This window comes from Carcharhinus amblyrhynchos, chromosome 25 (genome assembly GCF_965287045.1).
Source record: "Carcharhinus amblyrhynchos chromosome 25, sCarAmb.v2.hapA, whole genome shotgun sequence".
NCBI classification, from domain to species: domain Eukaryota; kingdom Metazoa; phylum Chordata; class Chondrichthyes; order Carcharhiniformes; family Carcharhinidae; genus Carcharhinus; species Carcharhinus amblyrhynchos.
This window is the reverse complement of record NC_137348.1, coordinates 16,242,755-16,269,181: the sequence shown is the minus strand read 5'-3', so window position 1 is coordinate 16,269,181 and position 26,427 is coordinate 16,242,755. Positions and strand designations below refer to the sequence as shown.

Genomic DNA, 26,427 nt, shown 5'->3' with positions numbered 1-26,427 from the left:
ATTTGTGCATCGGGGAAGAAGCATCCATGATAATGTTTTTCCCGACGGTAGCACAGTGTAAGAATTGCCAAATACTCCCAGCTCTGTCACTGCAGCAGTGAATGTAACAGCTGCTGGTGTTGTTAAACCCTGGCCTGGATAATACTTGGTCTGCACCTGTACCTCTTCTGGTGATCCGGCTCTGTGTTAGGTTACCTTGCCATTTGGAGCAAACACTGGCAAAAGTCAATGGTCCACCAAGATGTAACGACGATACAGGAATTACATACAGTTTTACGAGGGAAGGGATAAGACACAGGTGTGGTATGGGGGGCAGATTCAATCGAGAACTTCAAAAGAGAAACGGGTCACTGTCCAATTAGTTTTGTTGGGCTGTGGGGCAAAAGGAGGAAAATGGGGGTGAGGTGGGTCGTTCTTACAGAAGGCTGACATGGACATGACAGGCCAAATGGCCTCGATTCTGTGCAGTAACCATTCTACAGCCAGGATTTGCCGGCCCTTCCCAATGGCAGGATTTTCCAGTCCCATCGATGGCTTCTCTCTCTATTCCCCTTCCCCCAAGTTCCCGACAGCAGCAAGGATGAGCAACGGAAATGGCCGTTGACTTTGACGGGACTGGAAGATCTCGTGGGTGGCTAATGACGAGCTGCCTCCGTCACCGGAAAACACACCAGGAGAAGGTGGAAAATGCCAGCTTATGATTCTAATCCTGACAATTCTCTGCCTTTCTCCCTCCTCCTTTTCCAATAGGGTGCTGTTAAAACTCAGCTCTTTTGGTTGGTCCTCCTGGTATCTCATCCTTTAGACCGGCGCCCGTTCCTGAATGCTCACCCTACCTTGAAAGGACTTGGGATACTTTTCTGTGCTGAAGGCACTATTTAAATGCATTCATTAGTTCATCTCACTTAAGTCACCCACCCATAAACCACACACTCCCCAACCCCCCCACCCTTTCCCACACAACTGGCCTATGTCTTGAACCTCTCCAGGCCCAAGTGAATGGCACTCTGGGTGGGTTTGTAACTAGAATCACCTCACACTCTGGTCCCTACATGCCGACACTATAGTTAAGAAAGCCCACCAACGCCTCCACTTTCTCAGAAGACTAAGGAAATGTGGCATGTCAGCTACAACTCTCGCCAACTTTTACAGATGCACCATTGAAAACATTGTTTTCAATATTTGTATGGCGTATTACAATGGACATAATCACTTCTTTAACAGGGGACTATTGGCACTCCTAACAATGCTTGAAGTGATGCAGCTGGGGCTGAAGAGTTTGGGAGAGACAGAGTCGTCAGGTTCTGTCTTTCACAAGGCCCAATTCTGTGCAAGTCAATGGCCTTTGGCTGAATCAAGTTCTTCTTCATATGCTCCCTACCTATTGGTGATACTAGCGTCTTGGTTAAACTTGCAATCTCACCAGCAGGGGGCAGAATAGTCATCCCAGTCATTTAATCATAGAGTCCTACAATGCAGAAGGAGGTCATTTGGCCCATCGAGTCTGCATCAACCACAATCCCACCCAGGTCCTATCTCCATAACCCCACATGTTTACCCTAGCTAATCCCCCTGACACAAAGGGGCAATTTAGCATGGCCGATCCATGGTAAATTTGAATTCAACAAAAAAAAGTCTGGAATTATGAATCTACTGATGACTAGGAAACCATTGTCGATTGTTGGAAAAAACAGCTGGTTCAATAATGGCCTTTAGGGAAGGAAATCTACTGTCCTTACCCGGTCTGGCCTACATGTGACTCCAGAGCCACAGCAATGTGACTGACTCTCAACTGCCCTCCAGGGGCAATTAGAGATGGGCACACCCGCACATCTTTGGACTTTGGGAGGAAAATGAAGGACCCGGAGGAAACCTATGCAGACACAAGGAGAACATGCAGACTCCACACAGACAGTGACCCGAGGCCAGGAATCGAACCCAGGTCCCTGGTGCTGTGAAGCAGAAGTGCTAACCACTGTGCTGCCCCGTAAGGTGAGGTCATTAGCCGTGGGCCACAAGGAACCACATCCATTTCTCTCTGCACTGGCACTCTGTGAGACGCTGCTGCACTCCTGCACGGTATGGCACTGCATCCCACAGTGGGAGCTTTTCTTTATTCATTCAAGGAACATGGGTGTCGCTGGCTGGGCCGGCATTTATTGCCCATTCCTAGTTGCCTTTGGAGGGCAGCTGAGAGTCAGTCACATTGCTGTGGCTCTGGAGTCACATGTAGGCCAGACCGGGGTAAGGACAGCAGATTTCCTTCCCTATAGGGCGTTAGTGAACCAGTTGGGTTTTTCCGGCAATCGATAATGGTTTCATGATCAACAATAGATTCGTAATTCGAGATTTTATTTGTTGATTTCAAATTCCACCAGCTCCCATGGTGGGATTCAAACTCAGGTCCCCAAAACATTAGCTGAGTTTCTGGAATAATGGCCTAGCAGTAATACCACTTGGCCATCACCTCCCCGAGTGAAAGCTGGTTAAGGTAATCGGGTAAAAGCAGGAAAGGTCAATGATCGTAAAATCATCGAATCCCTACAGTGCAGAAGGAGGCCATTTGGCCCATCAAGTCTGTACCAGCCAAAATCCCATCCAGACCTTATCCCCGTAACCCCACACATTTACCCTGCTAATCCCCCTGACACTAAGGGTCAATTTAGCATGGCCAACCCACCAGACCCGCACCCGGAGGAAACGCACACAGACACAGGGAAAATGTGCAAACACCACACAGGCAGTGACCGAGGCCGGAATTGAACACGGGCCCCTGGCGCTGTGAGGCAGCAGTGCTAACCACTGCGCTACTTTTCACATCAGAGGCTCAAGATCCCACACTTACCTTAAAATAGATTTGACAGAAAGTGTTTTTGTAGGGCTGTAAGGAAGGCATATTTTCTGTGTACCCTGTGAAAAGAAAAAGAAGTCTATAAATAACCTCTTTCAGAGAGTTTAATTTCATTTTCTGAGAAGCCATTGTCTTCTGAACCTTTCACCTCCCATTCACAACTTTGTTTCACACAAGGTAAAACTCACTTGTGAAAGCATTCAGACTGCAAGAGGCAGTAATCTGATCAAATCGACCCACATAAGATTAATGTGAGAGTCTAGAGAATTAAAGGGCTGTTAGGAGCAGTTTTGATGATAATGAGGCTTTTCAATATTAATCACATTATTGAACCTGACTAAAATAACAGGAAAATAACACCAGGGAATGAAGCTAGTTGGTTCCCTCACTCGCTGTCATTCTCTGCCTTCAGCTCCCATGCACAGACTGTCCGAATCTGGACCAGTTTCTTCCTACAACTGACTTTTGGGATCATGGATCAGCACTGTGGCAGGTCAGGTATGACCCAGTCTTTGGCATTTGCCACTGGATCCTTTGGGCACCCCTTGTAGCTTGGTTGGGAAATCAGGAATTGTGATGTATGTACGCAGTAGCCATTTACATGTTCCTGAGGATGGGAGTACAAGCATCCTGTTGGTTTCTTGACAAAGTTACAGCCAGACAATTGGACAGCCCTTGGTGTAACTCCCAAGTCTTGGTCTTCCAGTTAGTCTACATGGTTGAAGTAGTCCACAGAAACTCTATAGTGCAGGAGGAGGCCTTTCAACCCATCGCATCTGCATCAACTCTCCAAAAAAGCATTTTACCCAGGACAACACTTCTGTCCTGTCCCTGTAATCCCACGCATTTACCATGGCTAATCCCCTAAACTACACATCTTTGGACACTAAGGGGCAATTTACCATAGCCAATCCACCTAACTTGCATATTTTTGGATACAAAGGGGCAATCTAACATGGCCAATCCACCTAACCTGTACATCTTTGGACACTAAGGGACAACTAACTATGGCTAACCCACCTAACCTGCACACTTTTGGATATTAAGGGGCAATTTGACATGGCCAATCCACCTAACCTGCACATCTTTAGATACTAAGGGGTAATTTAGCATGGCCAATGCACCTAATCTACACACTGTTGGAGTGTGGGAGAAAATTGAAGGGCCAGGAGATATCCCTCGCAGACTCCACATATACAGCGACCCAAGGCCGGGAATCAAACCCAGATTGTTGGTGCTGTAAGGCAGCATTGCTAACCACTCTGCCCCGGTCACCAACGGCCTTTGGGGGTACGGCACCTGAAGGGGAAAGGACATGTTTAACGTGACTTAAAAACTGCTTATCCTTTTCCACACTGGAGAAATTTGCGCCTGTGACAGGCCGGTTGGAGATTCTCGGTGAGAGGAACCGGAGGTGAATCTGCAAAGTGCCGTTCTGTGGCATTTGCCCATTGCTTTCCTTGACGCTATTGTTTTCTTAACGCTCAACTGAACATCCGTGCTGATAACCAAACACAGAACAACCCACGAGGCTGTGTGAAAGGAGGATTGGAGAAGGCCTCGAGCCTGGACTGCCCTTCAATTACATTACAGTTGATCTGTGCTTTAGCTCCATCTACCCAGTCTCAGTTCCGTCGTCCTTACTAGCCTTTGCGAGCAATAATGGAGCAAACTGCCCCCTTTATTAAACCAAGAGCAGAGAACTCGTTATCCACTTTCAGAGATAGCAAGCACATTTATGGAGTACTGGCCAACCGGCCGCATTCTGTGCAAATAACCATCGCTTAAAGTAACAGCTTCTGTATTAGCATTCAGGACCGTGCGGCTTTGAAGGAGCCAGGAGATAATAAACTTAAAGTTGAATTTACTGTCACGGTGAGCAGGGAGGCAGCAAAAAGCTGCTCCAGCGCGAGCAGGGGGAAAGTATTGAGGGTGTAGAGCTCGGTCTGGCTGACTCCGGGGCCCACGCACTGGTGGGAAACAGCTGTTCCTAACCGCAGTGTCAAAACACATCACTTAGAACAGAAGTGGCACCCAGTGTGAGCGCAGGCTGTAACGTGAACCCTTGTTGAACCTTGTTTTTACATCAAGCTCGGGGAGCGCCGTGAAACTGTCACTGCAAACCAAAGGGCAATATTCTCCGTTAGTTGGAGTCTAGCTTTGAAAAGAAAGGTATAGTTAAACAAAGCAAGCTGTTTCAATTCCAGTGTGCAGCTCCTGCCAGTGTGTCTCCTGATCAAATAATTAATAAAGTGATTTTGTATTCCGCAGGTCCATCAGAAACATGGTACCAAACTTTTTTTCAGAGCTTAACGCCTCAAACTGTAGTAATAGTCTTAAATGATCAAACTGGGCCATTGGGTGGCATGGTGGCACAGTGGTTAGCACTGCTGCCTCACACCACCAGGGATCCAGGTTCAATTCCTGGCTTGGGTCACTTTCTGTGTGGAGTTTGCACGTTCTCCCTGTGTCTGTGTGGGTTTCCTCCAGGTGCTCTGGTTTCCACCAAACACGTGCTGGTTAGATTGATTGGTCATGCTAAATTGATCTTTAGTGTCAGGAGGATTAGCTAGGCTAAATGCATGGGGTTATGGGAATAGGGCCTTGGTGGGATTGTGGTCAGTGCAGACTCGATAGGCTGAATGGCCTCCTTTCGCACAATAGGATTCTATGATTCTAAAAGTGGATCAATCTCTGGAGAAACGTGCATCATTTGTTTTTATTCATCCATGGGATGTGAGTGTCGCTGGCTGGTCAGCATTCATTGCCTGAGGGCATTTAAGGGTCAAACACGTTGTTGTGGGTCTAGAGTCACATGTTGGCCAGACCAGATAAAGAGGGCAGATTTCCTTCCCTAAAGGGCATTAGTGAACCAGATGGGTTTTTCCGACAATTGACAATAGTTATCAGTAGAATCTTAATTCCAGATTTTTTTACTGAATTCAAATTCCACCATCTGCCATGGCGGGGTTTGAACCCAGGTCAACCCCAGAACATTAGCTAAGTTTCTGGATTAATTATTACTAGATAGTGATAATGCCACTCGGCCACTGCCTCCTCTTGAGGGCTTCTATCACATCACCCTTCCCTTTCTATTCCATGCAGAAATGATCCCCAGTCTCTTCAATCTTTCCAATGCTACTCTTGAGTGTGACCTAACCAGGATTCTATATAGGTTCAACCTGACTTCATTGCTTTTTCTCATCTGAAATACACTTCTTTAAATTTGATCAGTTTCTCTGCTTTCTATCTTAAAATGTTTTTATCAAGTTTCTGATCTTTTCTTCAAATGTCACGTCCGCCACGTTGGTCTCCTTCATCCCAGCACAGTGGTTGGCACTGCTGCCTCACAGCATCAGGGACCCGGGTTCAATTCCCAGCTTGGGTCACTGTCTGTCTGTGGAGTCTGCACATTCTCCCCATGTCTGCGTGGGTTCCCTCCAGCTGCTCCGGTTTCCTCCCTCACTCCAAAGATGTGCGGGTTAGGTTGATTGGCCATGCTAAGTTGCCCCTAATGTCAGGGGGATTAGCCAGGTAAATGAGAGTAACGAGAGTAAGGCATGGATGGGATTGTGGTCAGTACAGACTTGATAGGCCGAATGGTCTCCTTCTGTACTATAGGGATTCTATGTCCCAATATGGATGTTGGTGAACAGAAAAGGATTTCAGGGAACAACGCAGCTTTACTGGAATGGAGTTGGCTTTCCATGTTAAATTGTATTGTGCAAGCTTGTCCAATGTACAGCCTAGAGGGCAGAATGAGGCCTTCAAAGCCTCTCCATGTGCCCCCCACCACCTCACCCCCGCACCAGTTTTCAAAATGCCGGCCCAACAGAAAAGTTTGAATGGAAGAATCTGCAAGGAGTTTCTCCTCCAATCACCAGCCACTTCATTCACATGTTTGCTGCTCATGGGCTCATTAATGAGCCTATCAGCAACAAATGTGGAGAGGAACAATCTGTGATTGGGTGAGCAGCAAACACAGTGGTGGTGAGTTCAGGGCCTAGGGAGCCAGGCTCTGGGAAGATAGGGACTGGAGTCAGGGAGCTGGGCAGTGGGAGCAAGATATCCAGAGTGGGGCCTACTGGCCTCTGAGTACATGAGTGACTGGAGACAGTGCAAAAGGGGGAGAGAGAGAGTATGAGGGGCACACAAGAACATGAGGTGGGGCAGAGCGAGAGAGATAGAAAGTGAGGGGAGAGAGAGTGTGAGAGTGGAGAGTGTGTGTGTGAGGGGTGAGTGAGAGACAGAGTGGGGAGTGTGAGAGTCTGTGGGAAGAGAGAGAGATTACGAAGTGGAGAGAGTGTGTGCAGAGGGGGGTGTGAGTGTGTGGGGGTGTATCAGAGGGGGGTGGGGGTGTATCAGAGGGGGGTGGGGGTGTATCAGAGGGGGGTGGGGGTGGGGGTGGGGGTGGGGGTGTATCAGAGGGGGGTGAGGGTGTATCAGAGGGGGGTGGGGGTGAGGGTGTATCAGAGGGGGGTGGGGGTGAGGGTGTATCAGAGGGGGGTGGGGGTGGGGGTGGAGGTGGGGGTGTATCAGAGGGGGGTGGGGGGGCATCAGAGGGGGGTGGGGGGGCATCAGAGGGGGGTGGGGGGTCATCAGAGGGGGGTGGGGGGTCATCAGAGGGGGAGGGTGGGGGGGTCATCAGAGGGGGGTGGGGGGGCATCAGAGGGGGGTGGGGGGTCATCAGAGGGGGAGGGTGGGGGGGTCATCAGAGGGGGGTGGGGGGTCATCAGAGGGGGAGGGTGGGGGGGTCATCAGAGGAGGGTGGGGGGGCATCAGAAGGGGGTGGGGGGTATCAGTGGGGGGTGGGGGGTATCAGAGGGGGGATGGGGGTATCAGAGGGGGGTGGGGGGGTATCAGAGGGGGGTGGGGGGGTATCAGAGGAGGGTGGGGGGGTATCAGAGGAGGGTGGGGGGGTATCAGAGGAGGGTGGGGGGGCATCAGAGGGGGGTGGGGGGGGTGTCAGGGGGCACAGATTGTGGCTCACTCCCAGTAACAGGGTTCTTGCTGATGCTCAGACACCATTGTGCCCTCTCATCCACTCTCACTGTGAATGAGTGAGTGTGAATCTGGGAGTGAGCCATGAACACACACTCACACTACCACACTCTAATACTCTTTATTTACTAGTTACTGTATTTTTGCTCGGCAACTTGTTTCTTTTCACACCTCTGGTTAAAATGAATTTCATATCGAATGTTGTGCCAGTTTTTTTCTAAAATTTGCTGATTGGCCCCTTGAGTATGAAAATTAAAGTTAAGTTTACTTATTAGTCACAAGTAAGTCTTACATTAACACTGCAATGAAGTTACTGTGAAAATCCCCTGGTCACCACATTCCGGTACCTGTTCGGGTCAATGCACCCTAACCAGCACTTCTTTCAAACTGTGGGTGAAACCAGAACACCTGGGGAAAACCCACACAGACACGGGGAGAACATACAGACTCCACACAGACAGTCACCCAAGCCGGGAATTGAACCCAGGTCCGTTGAAATGTGCACCCCACCCCACTCCCCCCAAAAAGGTGGGATATTCTAGTAGGGATAATAAGGGTATAATTTTCAAAGAGCATTGCTTTGAAAAGAGACTTCAATTGATTTTTAATTTGAAAGCATTTGAAGTGTAGATCATAGAATCATGGAGTCACAGTGCGGAAGGAGGCCATTCAGCCCATTGAGTCTGCACTGACTCTGACAGAGTATCTTACCCAGGCCCCCCTCCCCTGCCCTAACCCCACACATTTACCGTAACTTACACATCTTTAGCCACTAAGGGGCAATTTAGCATAGCCAATCCACCTAACCTATACATCTTTGGACATAAGGGATAAATTTAGCATAGCCAATCCACTTAATCTTCACGTCTTTGGGATGTGGGAAGAAACCGGAGCATCCGGAGTAAACACACAGACGTGCACATTCCATACAGACAGTCACCCAAGGTCAGAATCGAACCGGGGTCCCTGGCGCTGTGAGGCAGCAGTGCCAACCACTGTGCCGCCGTGCTGCCCGATGAATAAATGGCTGCCTTCCTCCACAAGTGGCTCTGTGGCCGATACGAAAATAACCAGGACCGCACAAGTCTGAACGAGCGAGAATAGCAAAGGTGCACCAATCACCACTTACTGTTTTTTTCCAGAGAATAGCGCGATACTGTGGTACACGTTGATTGTTCTGGTCGGAAAGGACAACTGAGAGGAAGAAAGGATTCCTCTCCGTGTCTGTACCTACATAATTCTGATGAACTGCAAAGGGGAAGAGAAAACAAGAAAAATGTAAACAGCTTGGTTCAAATTGAAATAGCTAATTTTAAACTCGCGCATAATGTTCGACTACATCATCATTCTTTAACACAACAGGTGGTTGGGTGAATTCTAATGGAAGGAAATAGCTCCCACATCGCACTGATTTGTATCACGCAGAGTAATAACACTGGGGCAAGAGCTGCTTCTTTCTGCTTCTGTTACTGTGGTTTTTCATCACTTTACTTGCACTCCACCTCTGACACGGGAAACAACATTTCTCGCCCCGAGGTACAGACCGTGAGACAACGTGGAGGAGGAACGCGTGGTGTAGAGAAACAGCGGCAGCCCTCTGAAGAAATATCTCACAACCTCCGACAAAGGATTATCCAGAAAGAAAGACTCCGCGAGCAGGATGCACCCACTGTCTGTGGCTAACTAAAGAAACGAAAGGTGGCGTCGTATCGTGAGGAAAGCTGCTGAGGAGATTCGTAGCAGGTCAGAGGACTGAAAGAAATTCAGAAACCAGCAAAGGATGGACTGAAAAGACCTGAGAAGGAGGGATGAATTGGATTGAGAGAGAAAACCATCAGGCAGCACGGTGGCACAGTGGTGAGCACTGCTCTCTCGCAGCGCCAAGGACCCGAGTTTGATTCCTGGCTTGGGTCACTATCTGTGTGGAGTCTGCACATTCTCCCCATGTCTGTGTGGGTTTCCTCCGGGTGCTCCAGTTTTCTCCCACAGTCCAAAGATGTACGTGTTAGGTTGATTGGCCATGCTAAGTTGACCCTTAGTGGCAGTAGCATTGTAAATATGTGAAATTATAGGGATAGGGCCTGGGTGGAACTGTGATCGGTGCAGGCCCGATGGGCTGAATGGCCTCCTTCTGCACTTGAAGGGGTTCTATGAAACATAAAAACGGATGATGAAAGCTTTGACAAAGAAGGAAAAGAGATGTTAAAGTGAGCTTTGACCCAATGGAGTATGAGGCTAGGGGGCTGGTGATGGGAAGCAAGGAGTTTTGAAACCAATTTTTTGAACATAGAACAGTGCAGCACAGGAACAGGCCCTCTGGCCTACGATGTTGTGCTGAACAGGACGCCAAATTAAACTCATCCCTTCCACCCGGTCCATATCCCTCTATTCCTCGCAAATTCACTTGCTTATCTAAAAGGCCCTTTTAAACGCCCCTATCATATCTTTCTCCACCATCACTCACAAGAACTTCCACTCACGACTTTTAGTCCCAGTTTTGAAAAAGTTACAATATGTTGAATGAAGGGGAACGAGCTTTTTAATAGCAAACTAGCGTTATAATTACTGTTGAACAGTCTCACCGATGCTGAAGGGGTAATGTTGAGTGTTAATTTTTTCAGTTGTGATAGGAAATTTAATTTCTATTAAGTTTCTGATACTTTTAACTCCTACCTTAATCCCATGTGCCTAATCCAATCATTTATTTCACGATCTACCCTACTTGATGATATTTTCCATTTGTCTTCACTGTAGAAGATGCAAAAACACTCCCAACGACAGTAGAAAATAAGGGAGCACAATGAAGATGGAATTTAAAGCTGTCCCAATCGCTACAGGAAAAGGATTAGGAGGACAAATGGGCTTAAAGGCTGACAAGTCCCATGGACCTGATGGCCTATATCCTCGACTGGTAAACAAAGTGGCTGCAGAGGTGGTGGGTTCATTGGTCATAATCTTCCAAACTTCCCTGGATTCTGGACAGACCCCAGCAGATCAGGAAACTGCAAATGTAACACCTGGGTTCAAGAGAGAATGGAGATGGAAAGCAGGAAACTACAGGCCTAACATCTGCCATCGAGAGGATCCATTATTTCGGAAGGAGGAGCAGGCCATTTAAAAAATCATAATGCAATGGACAGAGTCACAGAAGCTCAGCTAATGTTCTGGGGACCCAGGTTCGAATTCAAACGCGGCAGATATTGGAATTTGAATTCAATAAAAAATATCTGGATTAAGAATCTACTGATGACCATTGTCGACTGTTGGAAAAACCCATCTGGTTCACCAAGGTCCTTTAGGGAGGGAAATCTGCCGTCCTTACCTGGTCTGGCCTGCATGTGACTCCAGAGCCACAGCAATGTGGTTGACTCTCAACTGCCCTTGGGTGACTAGGGATGGACAATAAACACTGGCCCAACCAGCGGCACCCATGTTGCACAAATGAATTAAAAAAAAACACATAGTTTTGTGCAAGGGAAATCCTGCTTGACAAATTTATTATAATTCTTTTGAGGATGCAACAAGCTGGGTGGATAAAGGAGCAACGGTAGATGGAATCCAAATGGCATTGGGTAAGGTGCCAATAAAAGATTGCTGCACTAGGTAAGATGTTGGAGATGATATATTAGCATGGATAGAGGACTGGTTAGCTAATAGGAATCAGGGCTAGATTCTACAGCGCCCCACTGTGTGTGTTTTCAGGGAGCAGGGGGGGGGGGGCATAAAACATCTGGTCCACCACCATTCAACCCCACCCTCACCAATATACAGGGATTAGGTAAAGCACCCAATAGACAACCTACTTAGGCTTATTGAGGGACATAGGTGGCCAATTTTTTTTCCCACAAGCCATTCATTCGCCCCTAAACTGCTGGGTACGAGCAGTTGGGTAAGAGTGGGAAGGCTGTTCTTTTAGCAAATTTGGTGATAAGGCATTGAGGGCAACTCCGCCTCCAAGGTGACCCCCCTCTCCTCCGGACCACATTTATATCTTCCCTCCTGGCCTCCACAACCTCAGTCCATCCACACCTCACACACCCCACTCCCTAGACTGTGCGATCCCTCCCCTCCCAAAAGGCCGGTGGGGGGGGGGTGCTTTCCTGGGGTCTGGTGCCCATCCTCCATCTTCATTGGCCTCCCTGCAGGGTCAGCCACGCCCACTGCTGAGGTCAGGCACCGTTGGCATTGTCGGAATTGTTGGCCACAGTGCTGTCAGGGAGGGATTCCAGGATTCTGGAGCAGCGATGATGAATGAATGGTGACACAGTTCCAAGTTAGGAAGATGCGTGTGACTCAGAGGGAACTGATAGGTGGTGGTTTCTCACCCACCGGCTGCCCTTGCCCCTGTAGGAGGCAGAGGCAGCAGGCTTGGGAGCTGCTACTGAAGAAACCTTGGCACGTTGATGCAGAGCATCTTGTAGATGGCACACGTCGCAGCTTTAGCTTGGGCTTGGCACAGAGTGAGAGGCTGAGCTGTGCCGCCTGCTGTAAGGTCACCGGCTGCTCACGTGCACCATCATGCTGGCACAGTCAGTCGCTTTACCAATCAGCTGCTGCCTACACCATGGGCTTTCTTTCTATTTTATGTCTGCCTTTCACTTCATAACCTCCCTCCTATCCCATTGCTCCTGGCAAAAGTAGTGAAAAGCCTTTCCAAAGGCTTTATAAAATGATGTTTCCCCCCGACTCTGTTCCTTCCCTTCAATCTTTTATGTTTTCCCTTTAGTTTCAAATCCATGCTATTTTTCACTCGTGCCCACCTCACACATACACATCACCGGTTATCTGCCATTGTGGGCAGTGATCCAGAGAGATTGATCCATTAAAATTTCAGTGCTTTCAGCATATTATCGATCTGGCAAGCTTTCCACCAGAACAAAGGGACACAATTAGTCTTTGGTGATGGAGAATTGGCAGCCACAGGGTTGTTGATTCACTTCTACCTGGATCGCACGATCACCAATATCATCCCCCCGCCTGCCCCAGCAATTCAGAAAGCAACCCAAGTTAAAGTCGGGTATGTTTCTAAGGGAAGCAGAGTAACTTCTTTTCAGGGTGCGTGGGTTTCCTCCGGGTGTTCTGGTTTCTTCCCGCTCTCCAAAGATGTGCGTTAGGTGGTCTGCCCACACTAAATTGCCCCTCAGTGTCAGGGGGACGAGCAGGATAAATACGTACAGTTATGGGGATAGGGCCAGGGTGAGGATTGTTGTTGGTGCAGGTTTGATGGGTCGAATGGCCTCCCTCTGCACTGTAGGGATTCTATGATTCTGTGGAAGTGGGTAGAAGATTGGATATAGTCTCTAAGCCCAACAGGACTGGTTGAATAAAGCTTTATCTCATTGCACTCTGTTTTGTTGCCACTTACTGTGCCACTTGTGACATCAGTGTACCTTTAAGAGTTTTTGAAACATCATGCTCCCCAAAGCTCACAGTCTTAGCTGATGTCATTGTTGCCGAGCTCCTTCATCACCTGATGAGGGAGCAGCGCTCCAAAAGCCCATGTTGCCAAATAAACCTGTTGGACTTTAACCCAGTGTTGTGAGACTTCTTATAATGCTGATCATATCCAAATTCAAGATGCAAAACATATGATCCAGGCAGGCTCCATAAAACACTTTGTGGTTTCTGACCTGTACCATGACACACTCGCAAATTAACCAAACATCAGTCTATGTGAGGCCAGTTTCCATGGTGACTCCTTTCTTTCTCTTCACCTGATAACTTTTCCCCAACAATAAGGAGGCCCATAACTAAACTTCACATTCTATCCAGCCCTCCTTCTCACCCTTTGATAGATTTGTGTCAAGCTGGGGTTGGTGTTCTCCATTCTCAACAGAATACATGGACCTCAGACACACCTGGAAATGGTCTGACACATTTCACTCAAGCCATTCCTTTGACCCAGGTAAACAATTGTGGATAACTAACTTGGGATAAAATTACCAAAGCTCAGAAAATAAAAGACTAGATACGGTTGTTAGTGCTGTCATGCAATCACTTAACAGACATAACACATTTGAGGTTAGCTTAAAGCCTGTAAAGGAAAAGAAAATAGTTTTTGTTTGTGGGAGTCTGAAGCTTGATGTTGTGTCTGCAAGAATGAAATGCACAGGGCTGGCACGATCTATCCATTGAAACGGCATCTCAAGACTCTCCTTTAAGTTTTAATTGAATAGAATCCATATTAAGCTTCTATCTTGATGAAAAGGAACAACTTTCAGATGCTCAATTGAGAGAGAATTTGATTCAAAAGGCCTTTGATCACACTGAATCCTTTTGATAACTTCATCACGTGGAACCCTCTTGTAATTCAAAGTGAATTTCTTGTTTATCCCACAGAGCTTTTCATTTCATTGTGAGGACTGTGGTGCCTCTCCAACCTGAACAGATTCTTGTAACTCACGCCATTTCCCTGACTGGTTTCTCAGGGTTTTCGCAAAGCCAGTTGAACTCCCTTTCCAGACAGCACCAACTCAGAATTCCCCTGGAACATATTGGGTGGCAAGGTGGCACAGTGGTTAGCACTGCTGCCTCACAGTGCCAGGGACCTGGGTTCGATTCCAGGCTCGGGTCACTGTCTGTGTGGAGTCATAGAGGTTTACAGCGTAGAAACAGGCCCTTCGGCCCAACTTGTCCATGCTGCCTTATTTTCTTAAACCCCTAAACTAATCCCAATTGCCCGCATTTGGCCCATATTCCTCTATACCCATTTTACCCATGTAACTCTCTAAACACTTTTTAAAAAACTGTACCCGCCTCTACTACTACCTCTTTCAACTTAAACTTATGCCCTCTAGTTTTAGACTCCTCTACCTTTGGAAAAAGATATTGATTATCTAGCTGATCTGTGCCCCTCATTATTTTATATGAGATCACCCCTCAGGCTCCTATGCTCCAGAGAAAAAAGTCCCATCTATCCAGCCTCTCCTTATAACTCAATCCATCAAGTCCCAGTAGTATCCTAGTAAATCTTTTCTGCACTCTTTCTAGTTTAATAATATCCTTTCTACAATAGGGTGACCAGAACTGCACACAGTACTCCAAATGTGGAGTTTGCACCTTCTCCCCTTGTCTGCGTGCGTTTCCTTCGGGTGCTCCAGTTTCTTCCTACCCTCCAAATAAGTGCAGGTTAGGTTGATTGCCATGTTCAATTGCCCTTAACGTCAGGGAGATTAAGAGGGTAAATACATGGGGATAGGGTCTGGGTAGGATTGTTATCAGTGCAGGCTCGATGGGCCAAGTGGCCTCTTTCTGCACTGTTGGGGTTCTATGATTCCATGATCCCGGGTTTGTGAAACGTGCTACTTCACTGCAAGTTCGGCCTCCCCTGATATTGTGTTCTCTGTGACAATGTTAGAAAATAGATCAATCATCATTCCTACTGATGCTTTATAGTTTGGGTGCACTCGACTTCAAACATGCTGTATTTCACTGTATGTAATATAATCAAGCACAAGAAATGATTCCAAGTAGCAGGAATGTCCCATATGGGTACATAAAGTTTCATGTTTTAGGATCTGGCCTTTGAGGCTCTGTTGGTGTACCACATCTGGAAGAGAAGCCACACTAGGCAACTGAAATAAGGGCACTCTCACCCTCCATATCACCCCATATCCCTTAATCCCTTTAGCCCCAAGAGCTATATCTAATTTCTTCTTGAAATCATGCAAGGTTTTGGCCTCAGCTACATTCTGTGGTAGTGAATTCCAAGCATTCATCAAATTTTGGGTGAATAAATTTCTCCTCACCTTAGTTCGAAAAGGGTTATTCCTTAACCTCAAACTATAACCCCCCTACTTCTGGACTTTCCCCACCATCGGGGACATTCATCCCTCCGTATCACACAATGCCCTGATCTGAATATACCCTTTGCTGCTCCATTCCCGTCACTGGGTCAATATCTACATCGCAACTTAATTCCTTTCCTTTCGATATAAGCAATGATATTAATGAAAGCCCGGCAGCATTACACAGGAGAAAAATGATTGCTTTAATTACATTGATGCAACCTGTAATTAACACTGATGGGCATGGTAAATACAGGAGCCGCACAGTAAACCTGCACCTGAACAAGTGAAATCTGCTGCTTAACAGACAAAAAGAGCAAAGTTAAATTGATCATCTCATTTATTTGTCCGCAAGCACCAATAAATTGTTGCCTTGTCAATATGGTCAGAATGCACCTCTGGGCCCCACCTCATGACAGAATCATACAGTAACAGAGTAATCCAGCACGGACACAGGCCCTTCGGCCCAACTGGTCCATGCTGACCATGGTGCCCTCCCAGCTGGTCCCAATTGCCCACGTTTGGCCCATATTCCTCTAATCCTTTCCCATCCATGTACTTATCCAAATGCTTTTTAAATGTTGCTATTGTACCTGCCTCAACCACTTTCTCTGGCAGCAGAGAAAGGAAGAGAAAGATATGTCAACAGAGTCAGATCAAATCAATAGAATGGGAGGCAGCTAGAATGAGGCAAGGTGGTTAGCACTGCTGCCTCACAGCGCCAGGGACACGGGTTCCATTACCAGCTTGAGTCACTGTCTGTGTGGAGTTTGCACACTCTCCCCGTGTCTGCATGTGTTTCCTCTGGGTGCTCCAGTTTCTTCCCACAGACTCACACACAAGGAGAAACCTCCTTCTCAGCATTCACCCCGTCAAGTGTTATGTTTCAATAAGATCTCATTCCTCTAAATTCCAAGAGATACAGGCCCAACCTACTCAATCAGTCCTGATAAGATAACCCTCTGGTCCCAGGTGTTAGCTGAGTGATCATCTCTGAACCTTCTCTAATGCAGGTATATCTTTTCTAAAGTAAGGTGACCAAATCTGTACACAGTATTCCAGATCTCACTAAGATCCTGTACAACTGTTGCAACACTTTCCCGCTTTAAAACTCAATTCCCTTTGCGATAAACACCAAGTCACTGTGCATTCAAAAAACACACACATGCTCCTTGTTTTTCTAACAGATACCTAAACCATTCATTGCAATCGCAGGGTCGACTGTTGGCCTTCTTAAAATCAGAAATGGAGGATTCGAAAGTGAAATGAAGTTGCAGTTTCATCACATTTATCAAGAATAAATTAGTCGCTGCCTTTGCCCGTGAGACGACTTAGAGAAGTCATAAAAACATAGAAAAGAGAAGCAGGAGGAGGCCATTTGGCCCTTCAAGCCTGCTGTGCTATTCATTTTGATCATGGCTGGTCATTGAATTCAATATGCCGATTCTGCCCTTCCCCCGATATCCCTTGATCCCTTTCGCCCAAAGAGCTATATCTAATTTCTCCTTGAAATCAGACAATGTTTTGGCCTTAACTAATTTCTGTGGTAGTGAATTCCACACATTCATCACCCTCTGGGTGAAGAAACTTCTCCTCACCTCAGTTCTACTTCTTATTCTCAAACTATGTCCCATAGTTCTGGACTCCCCCTACCATTGGAAACACTCTTTCTGAATCTACACACTCTAATCCTGTTAGACTTTTATAAGTTTCTTTGAGATCCCCTCTCACTCTTTCAAACTCCAATGAATAGGGCGGCCTGGTGGTTAGCACTGCTGCCTCACAGTGTCAGAAATCTGGGTTCAACTCCGGCCTCAGTTGACTGTCTGTGTGGAGTTTGCATGTTCTCCTCATGTTTGTGTGGGTTTCCTCCCATTATGTGTGGGTTAGGTGGATTGGCCATGCTAAACTGCCCGTGATGTAAAGGACACTAGTAGGGTAAATATGTGGGCTTATGGGGACAGGGCGTGTGTGGGATTGAGGTCAGTGCAGACTCGATGGGCCCAGTGGCCTCCTTCTGCACTGTAAGGATTCTATGAATCTAATCCTAACTGACTTAGTCTGTCCTCATATGACAGACCTGCCATCTGAGGTAAACCTTTGTTGTACTCCCTCTATAGCAGGATACCCTTCCCCAGATAAAGACAGCAAAATTGCACATAATTCTCCAAGTATGGCCTCACCAGCAGCCTATACAGTCAATTGGTGGCACAGTGGTTAGCACTGTTGCCTCACAGTTCCAGGCACCCAGGTTTGATTCCTAACTTGTGTCACTGTCTGTGCGGAGTCTGCACATTCTCCCCGTTTCTGCGTGGGTTTCCTCCAGGTGCTCCAGTTTCCTCTCACAGTCCAAAGGACGTGCTGGTTAGGTGCATTGGCCATGCTAAATTCTCCCAGAGTGTAGCCGAACAGGGGTGTGACGACTCGGGGTTTTCACAGTAACTTCACTGCAGTGTTAATGTGAGCCTATTTGTGACATTAACAAATAAGCTTTAAACTTGTGTGTTTTTTGGCTGTATCACTGGGGTCTGGGTCGGTGTGGCGCAAGCTCCTCATTTTCACTGAAGCCCAGGCTCTCTGTACACCGAGGAAGACAAAATCCACTCAGTAGTGCAAGTCTTTAACCCTGACCCCCACTACCCGCCCGATCCTTCTCATTATTCCTCCGATTCAATCTCCTAATGAGTACAATGTACTGGATGCCCACGAGACACTTTTACGCATATAGCTTTGCACACAGAAAGGAAATCTCACAGCGGAATGGAGATGCACTAGGAGAACACCCTTGTTCCATTTTCCAGAGCTTGCTACGTAACAATTAGTGTTTAATCGGCTCGGAAGAACTGAATCAGATGTATTTTAATTTTATTTAATTGCCTCTTAATCTCCACTTTCGCTAATTAAATGCAGGTGCACAGGAGTTGTTTTGCCGGCAGATTCCATTTTTTTTAAAACCAGGCAGTATAGCTCCAGTAAAGGAGGATTTTCCTTGGGGTGTCGCTACCTACTTGCGTTTCTCAAAGAGCAAAATGATCCAGAAATCAACCAGCACTCCAAACCCTCACTCAGGGATCTACTGGAGAAGCAACTGGTGTTTGGACATGTTGTCAGGGCAACTTAACACAAAATAAGAAATACGCCTTTGTTTCTGAGTCCTGCCTCTACTAATATTCCCTGTTCCCCTCATGTGGCGGCTGGCACTCAGGGCCTCAGGAAGGGTTCAAAGGAGGGCTATCAGACAGCTGCTTAGCTTAAATGCCCTTAACTTTCCATGTTAGTCTGAGAGACTTTAATTAAGTGCACTTTGAGGAGAGTTGACTGAGGTCTTTCAGAAAACAGAATGGATTAAACTTAGTGATAATAAGGGAGAAACAGTAATACCGGGAAATTAGTATACTGGTGGAATTCGCACATTTGCCCTGTGTCTGCATGGGTTTCCTCCCACACTGCAAAGATGAGCAGGTTAGACGGATTGGCCATGCTAAATTGTCCCTTTGTGTCCTAAAATGCACAGGTTAGGGGGATTAGGAGGGTTTTGGGGAACAGGTCTGGGTGGGATTGCCCCTTCGTGTCAAGGGGATTATGTGGAGTTACAAGGATAGGGCCTGGGTGGGATTGTTGTCAGTGCAGACTCAATGGGTTGAATGGCCTCCTTCTGCACAGTAGGGTTTCTATGATTCTATGGTCTGAACTGGTTGTAAATACTTTAAAATGGAACACCGGTGAAATGAGGAAATAAGAACACTGGTCTGAATTAATCAGCACGGTGGCACAGTGATTAGCACTGCTGCCTCACAGTGCAGGATGCCTCAATGGTGCCTGTGGATACCACACACGTCCTCTCCAGTGACACCCGGCTGTGAATGTATCTGCGAAGGTGCCAGTTGTCAGGATGTGTACAATGACGCCTCTCTCAGGATATCTCATAGCTGCTCAGGGAGGAAAGCGGACGGGAGTCACGGTGGGTACAGATCACATTGCAGCAGCGTAAGAGAAACCTGATGGATCAGCTCGTCTTTTCCTACCCTTCATTTCTGTATTTTGCAAATGAAACAGGGGTAAGCCGTCCAATTAATACAGCTCGATCAGTTTTTATTTACCAGTGTCACAATTAGGCTTACATTAACACTGCAATGAAGTTACGGTGACAATCCCCTAGTCACCACACTCCGGCACCTGTTCAGATACACTGAGGGAGAATTTAACATGGCCAATGCACCTAACCTGCATGTCTTTCCCACTGTGAGAAGAAACCAGAGCACCCGGAGGAAACCCACACAGACATGGGGAGAATCTACAGACTCCACACAGACAGTGACCCCAAGCTGGGATCGAACCTGGGTCACTGGCGCTGTGAGGCAGCAGTGTTAATCACTGTGCCAAGATCATGCTTTACTACACAGCATTTAAAAAAAAATCAAGATTAGCCTTTTGAGATGAAGGTTTGGTTCCCATTAAGGTCGGTGATGGCGGTTCTCCTTGTCCCCAACTGATCAATGAGCTTTACCACACAGACCTTCCACAGTGGAGGCTTTGTTAGGGTGTGTGTGTGTGCATCTGTGTGTGTGTGTGTGTGTGTGTGTGTGTGTGTGTGTGTGTGCTGTATGTATGCGTGTGTGTGTGCCGTGTGTGTGTGCACCATATGTATGTGTGTGTGCGCCATATGTATGTGTGTGTGCCGTATGTGTGTGCGCGTGCGTGTGCCGTATGTATGTGTGTGTGCCATGTGTGTGTGCGCGCCGTGTGTGTGTGCCGTGTGTGTGTGTGTGCCGTATGTATGTGCGTCATGTCTGTGTGTGTGCCATGTCTGTGTGCTGTGTGTGTGTGTGTGTGTGTGTGCCATGTCTGTGTGTGTGCCATGTCTGTGTGCTGTGCATGTGTGTGTGTGTGTGTGTGTGTGTGAAAGAGTGCCATGTGTGCGTGTGTCTGTGCCATGTCTGTGTGTCGGTGTTGTTTGTCTGCAGGCACGCAGGGGCATGCCACTGCGGTGGTGTGCTGTCACTGCAGTGCCCAATGCTCTGCGCACCCTCGCCAACAAGAGGGACAAAACTCTACAGTGGTTAAAAATGCTGCAAGCCCCAACTCCAGCTGCCGGGGGCCAGTTATGCTGAGGTCAAGAATGCAAGGGAAAAGGGAGCCTGACATCAAGTTTCCCTTTTGAAAATGCATTTAATGACTAGGTCATTACAAATATGTTATGTTATTCTGATATAACAATGATTCTGACATGGAAAAAAATCCACAACCATTGGTGTTGTGAAGTCTGTGATGTTTATCTGTTCATTTTTCTCACCAATTTTCTTCCCTCTTGAAGACATTAACTCCTCACTGGGATTCAGGTCTGCTCCTGCTCTCTCTCTCAAGTAGTCACTGCCCATGGGCTAACTATTGGGCCGGTCTCCCATTAAAGGATACATCACAGCCAGGATTGACAGCACCATTCAATCAATGTCTACACAAGAGACACTTTCACAAAGGGGTTAATGAATAATGAGGAGGAGTGGGAACCCTGGCCAATAGAACCCTTTTTCCTGCCCCCTCCGCTGAGGTCCATTATCCCTCTGTGGCTGCCTCTTTAGCCAAGACCAGTTAACTCAGCATGGATTGTAAATTCAACCCAGTGCTGTCTCGGTGAACGGGGCCTGGCTTTCGTGGAGAAGACACTCTGAATGAAGCAGCACCAGGAGATTCTGAGCTTATTCAAGGTTCTCCAGGAAACACTTGACAGAATCAGCTGCAGGCCACAATATTTTACTGATGGCCATTCGGAATAGCAGTCGGAGAGTTGAGGAAAGAGCCCACAAGAAAGTAAGTTCACACTTATTTTAAATATGTTCCCCTTCACCACAGCTGTAACAATGCATTTAAAAAAAAAATTTTAATCATATCTCCTGGGCTATCCTCATTCTTTACTGGAGGTCGGTTCAGCTCAGTTGGTTGGACAGCTGATGCTGGGCAATGCCAACAGCACGGGTTCAATTCCCATGCCAACTGAGGTTATTCATGAAGGCCTTCTCAACCTTACCCCTTGTCTGAGGCGTGGTGCTCCTCAGGTTAAATTAGAGAGGTGGCACAGTGGTTAACACTGCTGCCTCCCAGTGCCAGGGACTCAGGTTCAATTCCCAGCTTGGGTCACTGTCTGTGCAGAGTCCGCATGTTCTCCCCATACCTGCATGGGTTTCCTCCGGGTGCTCCGGTTTCCTCCCACACTCCATAGATGTGTGAGTTAGGTACATTGGCCATGCTAAATTGCCCCTTAGTGTCAGGGGGATTGGGAGGTCACATACACGGGGTGATGGAGATAGAACCAGAGTACAGAATGGCCTCCTTCTGTACTATAGGGATTCTTTGGTTCTATGATTCTAAATCAGCACCAGTCACTCTCCCCCTCAAAGTGGAGATTAGCCTCTGGTTATTTGGAATTATGGTAACTTTGTTCTTCATTTCAATAATAATTATTTTTCAAATATTGATTAATTGAAAGTGCTTCAAGATAAGCCAAGGCTGTGAAAGGTGCTATATAAATGCAATTCACTCCAGGCTGGGGGACACTTCCCAAATTCTTGGGTGACTGCCAGGAGGGGCATTCTGGTGGCAGGAAGATGCCACACCACCTCACCAAGGAGGCCTGGGCAGAGGTGGCAGCTGAAGTCAGCGGGCATGACTTGGTCCGATGCATGTGGATACAGCACTGGTAAAAGTTCCACTCGCAGACACGCAGGGCAGGGTAGGTGTAGGAGGATGCGGCGGCGCGGGCTCGTTGGGCCGAAGGGCCTGTTTCCCGTGCTGGGTTGTTCTTTGTTCTTTGATCTGCATTTGGCAAGGGGGAGTGCTGAGTTGACGAGGTCCAGCGTGGAGACTTGAAGAAGGATGCCCATTCATGGGTTTAGGGATCAGAGAGTCTCGGGGCACACCTCACCCCCTGTATGTTCCACCTGCAGAGAAAAGGTGAAACCCTGGGTCCAACACAGTGTCAGATGTGTGACGAGGATGGGAACATCCACATGGGGTAAAGGGTCGGGGGCACAGCATGGTATGAGTAGTGAATTGAGATGGCAATACAGGAACAATGCAGTCATTGGTGATGGGGGTGGCGAGTGAGGAGGAAGCTACTCAGGTCTGTCTCTGAGGAAGGTAAGAGCTCAGTGAACAGAAGTGAGACAGGCAGCAAGTGAAAGGAATGTATGGGCAATGCATCCCTCATAAGGGCTTAAGGGGCATCTGGACAAATGCATGAATAGGATGGGAGTGGAGGGATATGGTCCCCGGAAGGGTGTGGGGTTTTAGTTCAGTCGGGCAGGCTTGGAGCGCCAAAGGGCCTGTTCCTGTCCTGTAATTTTCTTTGCTCTTTGACTTCAGTTATGCACCAATCACTAAACTGCTATGATGCCATTGATACCACTTGCACCAAGCCACATATCATGCACAATGACTCTGTGTCATATGACGAATAATACTGACCCATTGTTTTCATCCCTCAGATGAGTCATCCACCAGAGCCAGGCAGGAGGCCAACGACCTTCCATTGATACCAGAGTAGACACTGATGGCAGATGCACCCACAGCACACCCTCTCTCAGCACCAAGCACCAGCTCACATATTGGCGTGTTAGTGGGCTCAGTAAATACTGCACAGTGGTGAGGCACATCAAGCTCGCAAGAGCAGGTGGTGGAGGCAGGGAGTGCCCACTGTGCCAGCAGTCGAAGGACTGCTATATCTGATGAGCGTCTGGGGTCATCAATTTGGTGGCAGATGCTGGATGTCTAGTGGGATGCGCCAGGGAGACCTAGTGGAGATCCCTGAGGATCTGAATACTATGGTCTCCGTCATGGAGGAATCTTTGTGAAACATGAATGCTGAGCTTACCCTGAGCTAAGAGCACACAGCCTTATTCATTGAGAGAGTGGCAGCTCCAGTGACAGAATGAGGAGTTCCTGGGGTTGCATTCAGACCTGCAAGCCCTAATTCAGTCTCTCAGATCAGTGTCCACCCATCAGTGATGAGCAAAGAGGTCCAGGCACACTTCACAATGGCGGAAAATCTGTGTGCTCCTTTCAAGGTGTCCCGGAAGAAGGCAGCAGCTCCTTCGCTTCTCTGCCAGTTACCACGCAATCTTGAGAGTCTGTAGTGACTAAGAAGTGCCAAGCCATGCCACTGAGCATACCCTCTCAGGACACCGTAGTCAGCCTCTGCCTCTAATGCGGCTGTCAGTAAGGAAGGTGGGCACTAAAATGTAGTACCTGCAAAGGTAAGCTTTAGAGCTTAGCAATGTATTTGCAGAGATGGCTTATGTACTTTTGATATCACATGTCTAAATTAATTCAGAATGAATGCTTTTTCTTTGTCTCACTTAAATGTCATAAAGAGGAGAGACTGCCTTGTTCACAAGGCCTGAGTGTCCTCTGTATCTGACAGGGGTTTGTCTCATCAGTGCCTGGTGAAAGATGGTTGGGGCGGTAAACATTACTACTAAGGTAGTTATGCAAAATTGCGCTGATGACATGGTTGTATGTGAGATGTTTGGGAAGGAGATGGTTTCCATCGTGTTAGGCAGATCAGATTTAATGTTTCTGTGCCTAGACAAAAGTGTTTGTGTGTGTGGGGGTTGATTTCAATTCCAACTAGGATTCTATTGTGCATAGAGAGGGCTATGGCACGTAGAATAAATTATTGCAGATGTTGTTTAGCAACTACAGGCTCTTGTGCTTGGTTTTAACTGAAAGACAGAATAGACACAGTTGGTGACAGGCAGCTAAAGAGGAAAACATCTCTCTCAGCTTTTCTAGAAGAAAAGCCATACAATGGAGAGAGAATCTAGAAAGCCAGTGTCAGAAATCTAAAGGAGAGCTACTCAAGGAAACTTGAAAAACAAAGAGGAGTTTCCATGGAGCCTGAAATTAAAGGAACAAAAAGGAAAAGGGAGCAGAACAGGGTACCTTTCATTTCAAGTCACAGGACTGAAAAGAAGCTGGCTAGGGAGAAGTCAATAATATCTCAAGTGCTTCTAAGAGTTGAGATATCTTACTCCAGTGTGTGAGACATTCATTGAAGTAACTGTGGAGCAATCAGTATCTAGATATCGGAGTTTGTGTATAACAACAGTCAAGATAAAGAAATCCAAAAGGGGTTGGTGCAAAATCCTGGGGTAGATTCACCTGCAGAAGTGGAGTGCAAGCTCTGTTCAAAGGAGTCCTTTGGAAAATATGGAGTCGAATGTAAACTGCTAAGTGAAAGTATTTCTATGAGAGAAGATTTTAAAGCATGTTTCTGGGAGTGGAGTTTGGAAACTCTCATATGGGGAATTCTGAGGATACATCCACAGACACTAACTTGCTTTCAGATTGGAGTGTGCATTTGACCACAGTCATCCTGTCTGCTTTAAAAAAGGACTCCATGTATTAATGAGACCACTGTTGCTTTAAACGTACTTTGTAATCCATGTTAATTTTAAATCCTGGGTATTCTTGTCATGCCAAGGTGGAAGGAAAGGAATATTGTATTATAAGCCAATTTTTTTCATGTTTAATAAATGTTTTGTTTTATTGTTGAAACCAATGAGTAGTCCTGTGATTCCGTTCCTCTACATTTAATAGGGAAAACTAAAACCTATGATCCTTTTTAGCCACGGTTCCATTTTGGGATCTTTTCCATCCAGTTAAAACATCAACTGGGATTGTAACAAAGCAACATTTATTTAGCCATTCCAGTCATTTTGCTTCTTTTCTTTTTACCTGCCTTGGAACTATAACAATGCCCAATGTCCCAGCTCACAGGTGTGTCAGAGCAACACATCATTGTCTCGAATCCACGCTGATGGCAACAATACTTGTCAAAGGCTTATCAAAAACATTTCAAAAAAACCAACTGGAACTCTCTTACTTAGTTAATGAAATTGAGAACGAACATTACATCTTTTTTTTAAGACATTGGGTGGGATTTTCTGACCATGCTCGCCCCAAGACTGGAAAATCGATTTGGTTTGATTTGATTTATTATTTTTGCATGTATTGGGAAACAGTGAAAAGTATTGTTTCTTCCATTCTATACAGAAAAAGCATACCGTTCATAGATAAGGAAAGGAGACAGTGCAGAATGTGGTGTTACAGTCATAGCTAGGGTGTAGAGAAAGATCAACTTAATGCAATATAGGTCCATTCAAAAGTCTGATGGCAGCAGGGAAGAAGCTGTTCTTGAGTCAGTCGATACGTGACCTCAGACTTCTGTATCTTTTTCCTGACGGAAGAAGGTGGAAGGGAGTATGTCTGATGGGGTCCTTAATTATGCTGGCTACTTTTCTGAGGCAGCAGAAGTGTAGACAGGGTCAATGGATGGGAGGCTGGTTTGCATAATGGATTAGGCTTCATTCCCAACCCTTTGTAGTTTCTTGCGGTCTTGGGCAGAGCAGGAGCCATACCAAGCTGTGATACAACCAGAAAGAATGCTTTCTATGGTGCATCTGTAAAAGTTGGTGAGAATTGTAGCCGACATGCCGAATTTCCTTCGTCTTCTGAGAAAGTAGAGGCGTCAGTGGGCTTTTTTTAACTACAGCGTCGGTATGGGAGGGGCCCCGTTGCATGGTCCGTGCCCGCCCCTACAATACCCATGGCGGGAAGGACAGGAAACGTCTGCATTTTCTCCAGATACCAAACAGCCGGAAACGATCAAGATCGATTCTATAAAAGATTACAGCCGGGGTTTTCTCGCTGCTCTCATCCCAAGACCGGAAATGCCTTTCGAGGTCAACGGACCTTTGCGTGGTCTGTCCCCACCTGATACGATTCCCGTGG

General features: G+C 47.0%; 1 protein-coding gene across 6 annotated transcripts in view; it reads right to left on the bottom strand.

The window, feature by feature from the left end:
- garnl3 (GTPase activating Rap/RanGAP domain like 3) overlaps positions 1–26,427 on the bottom strand; it is a 408,597-nt gene that overhangs the window by 144,202 nt on the left and 237,968 nt on the right. For all 6 annotated transcript variants that reach the window (XM_080211832.1, XM_080211831.1, XM_080211834.1 and 3 more), the window contains exons 5-6: positions 8,982–9,100; positions 2,846–2,910 (exon numbers count right to left, since the gene is read on the bottom strand). In XM_080211832.1, the coding sequence (XP_080067958.1) occupies positions 2,846–2,910; positions 8,982–9,100 (184 nt within the window). The remainder of the gene's footprint in view (positions 1–2,845; positions 2,911–8,981; positions 9,101–26,427) is intronic.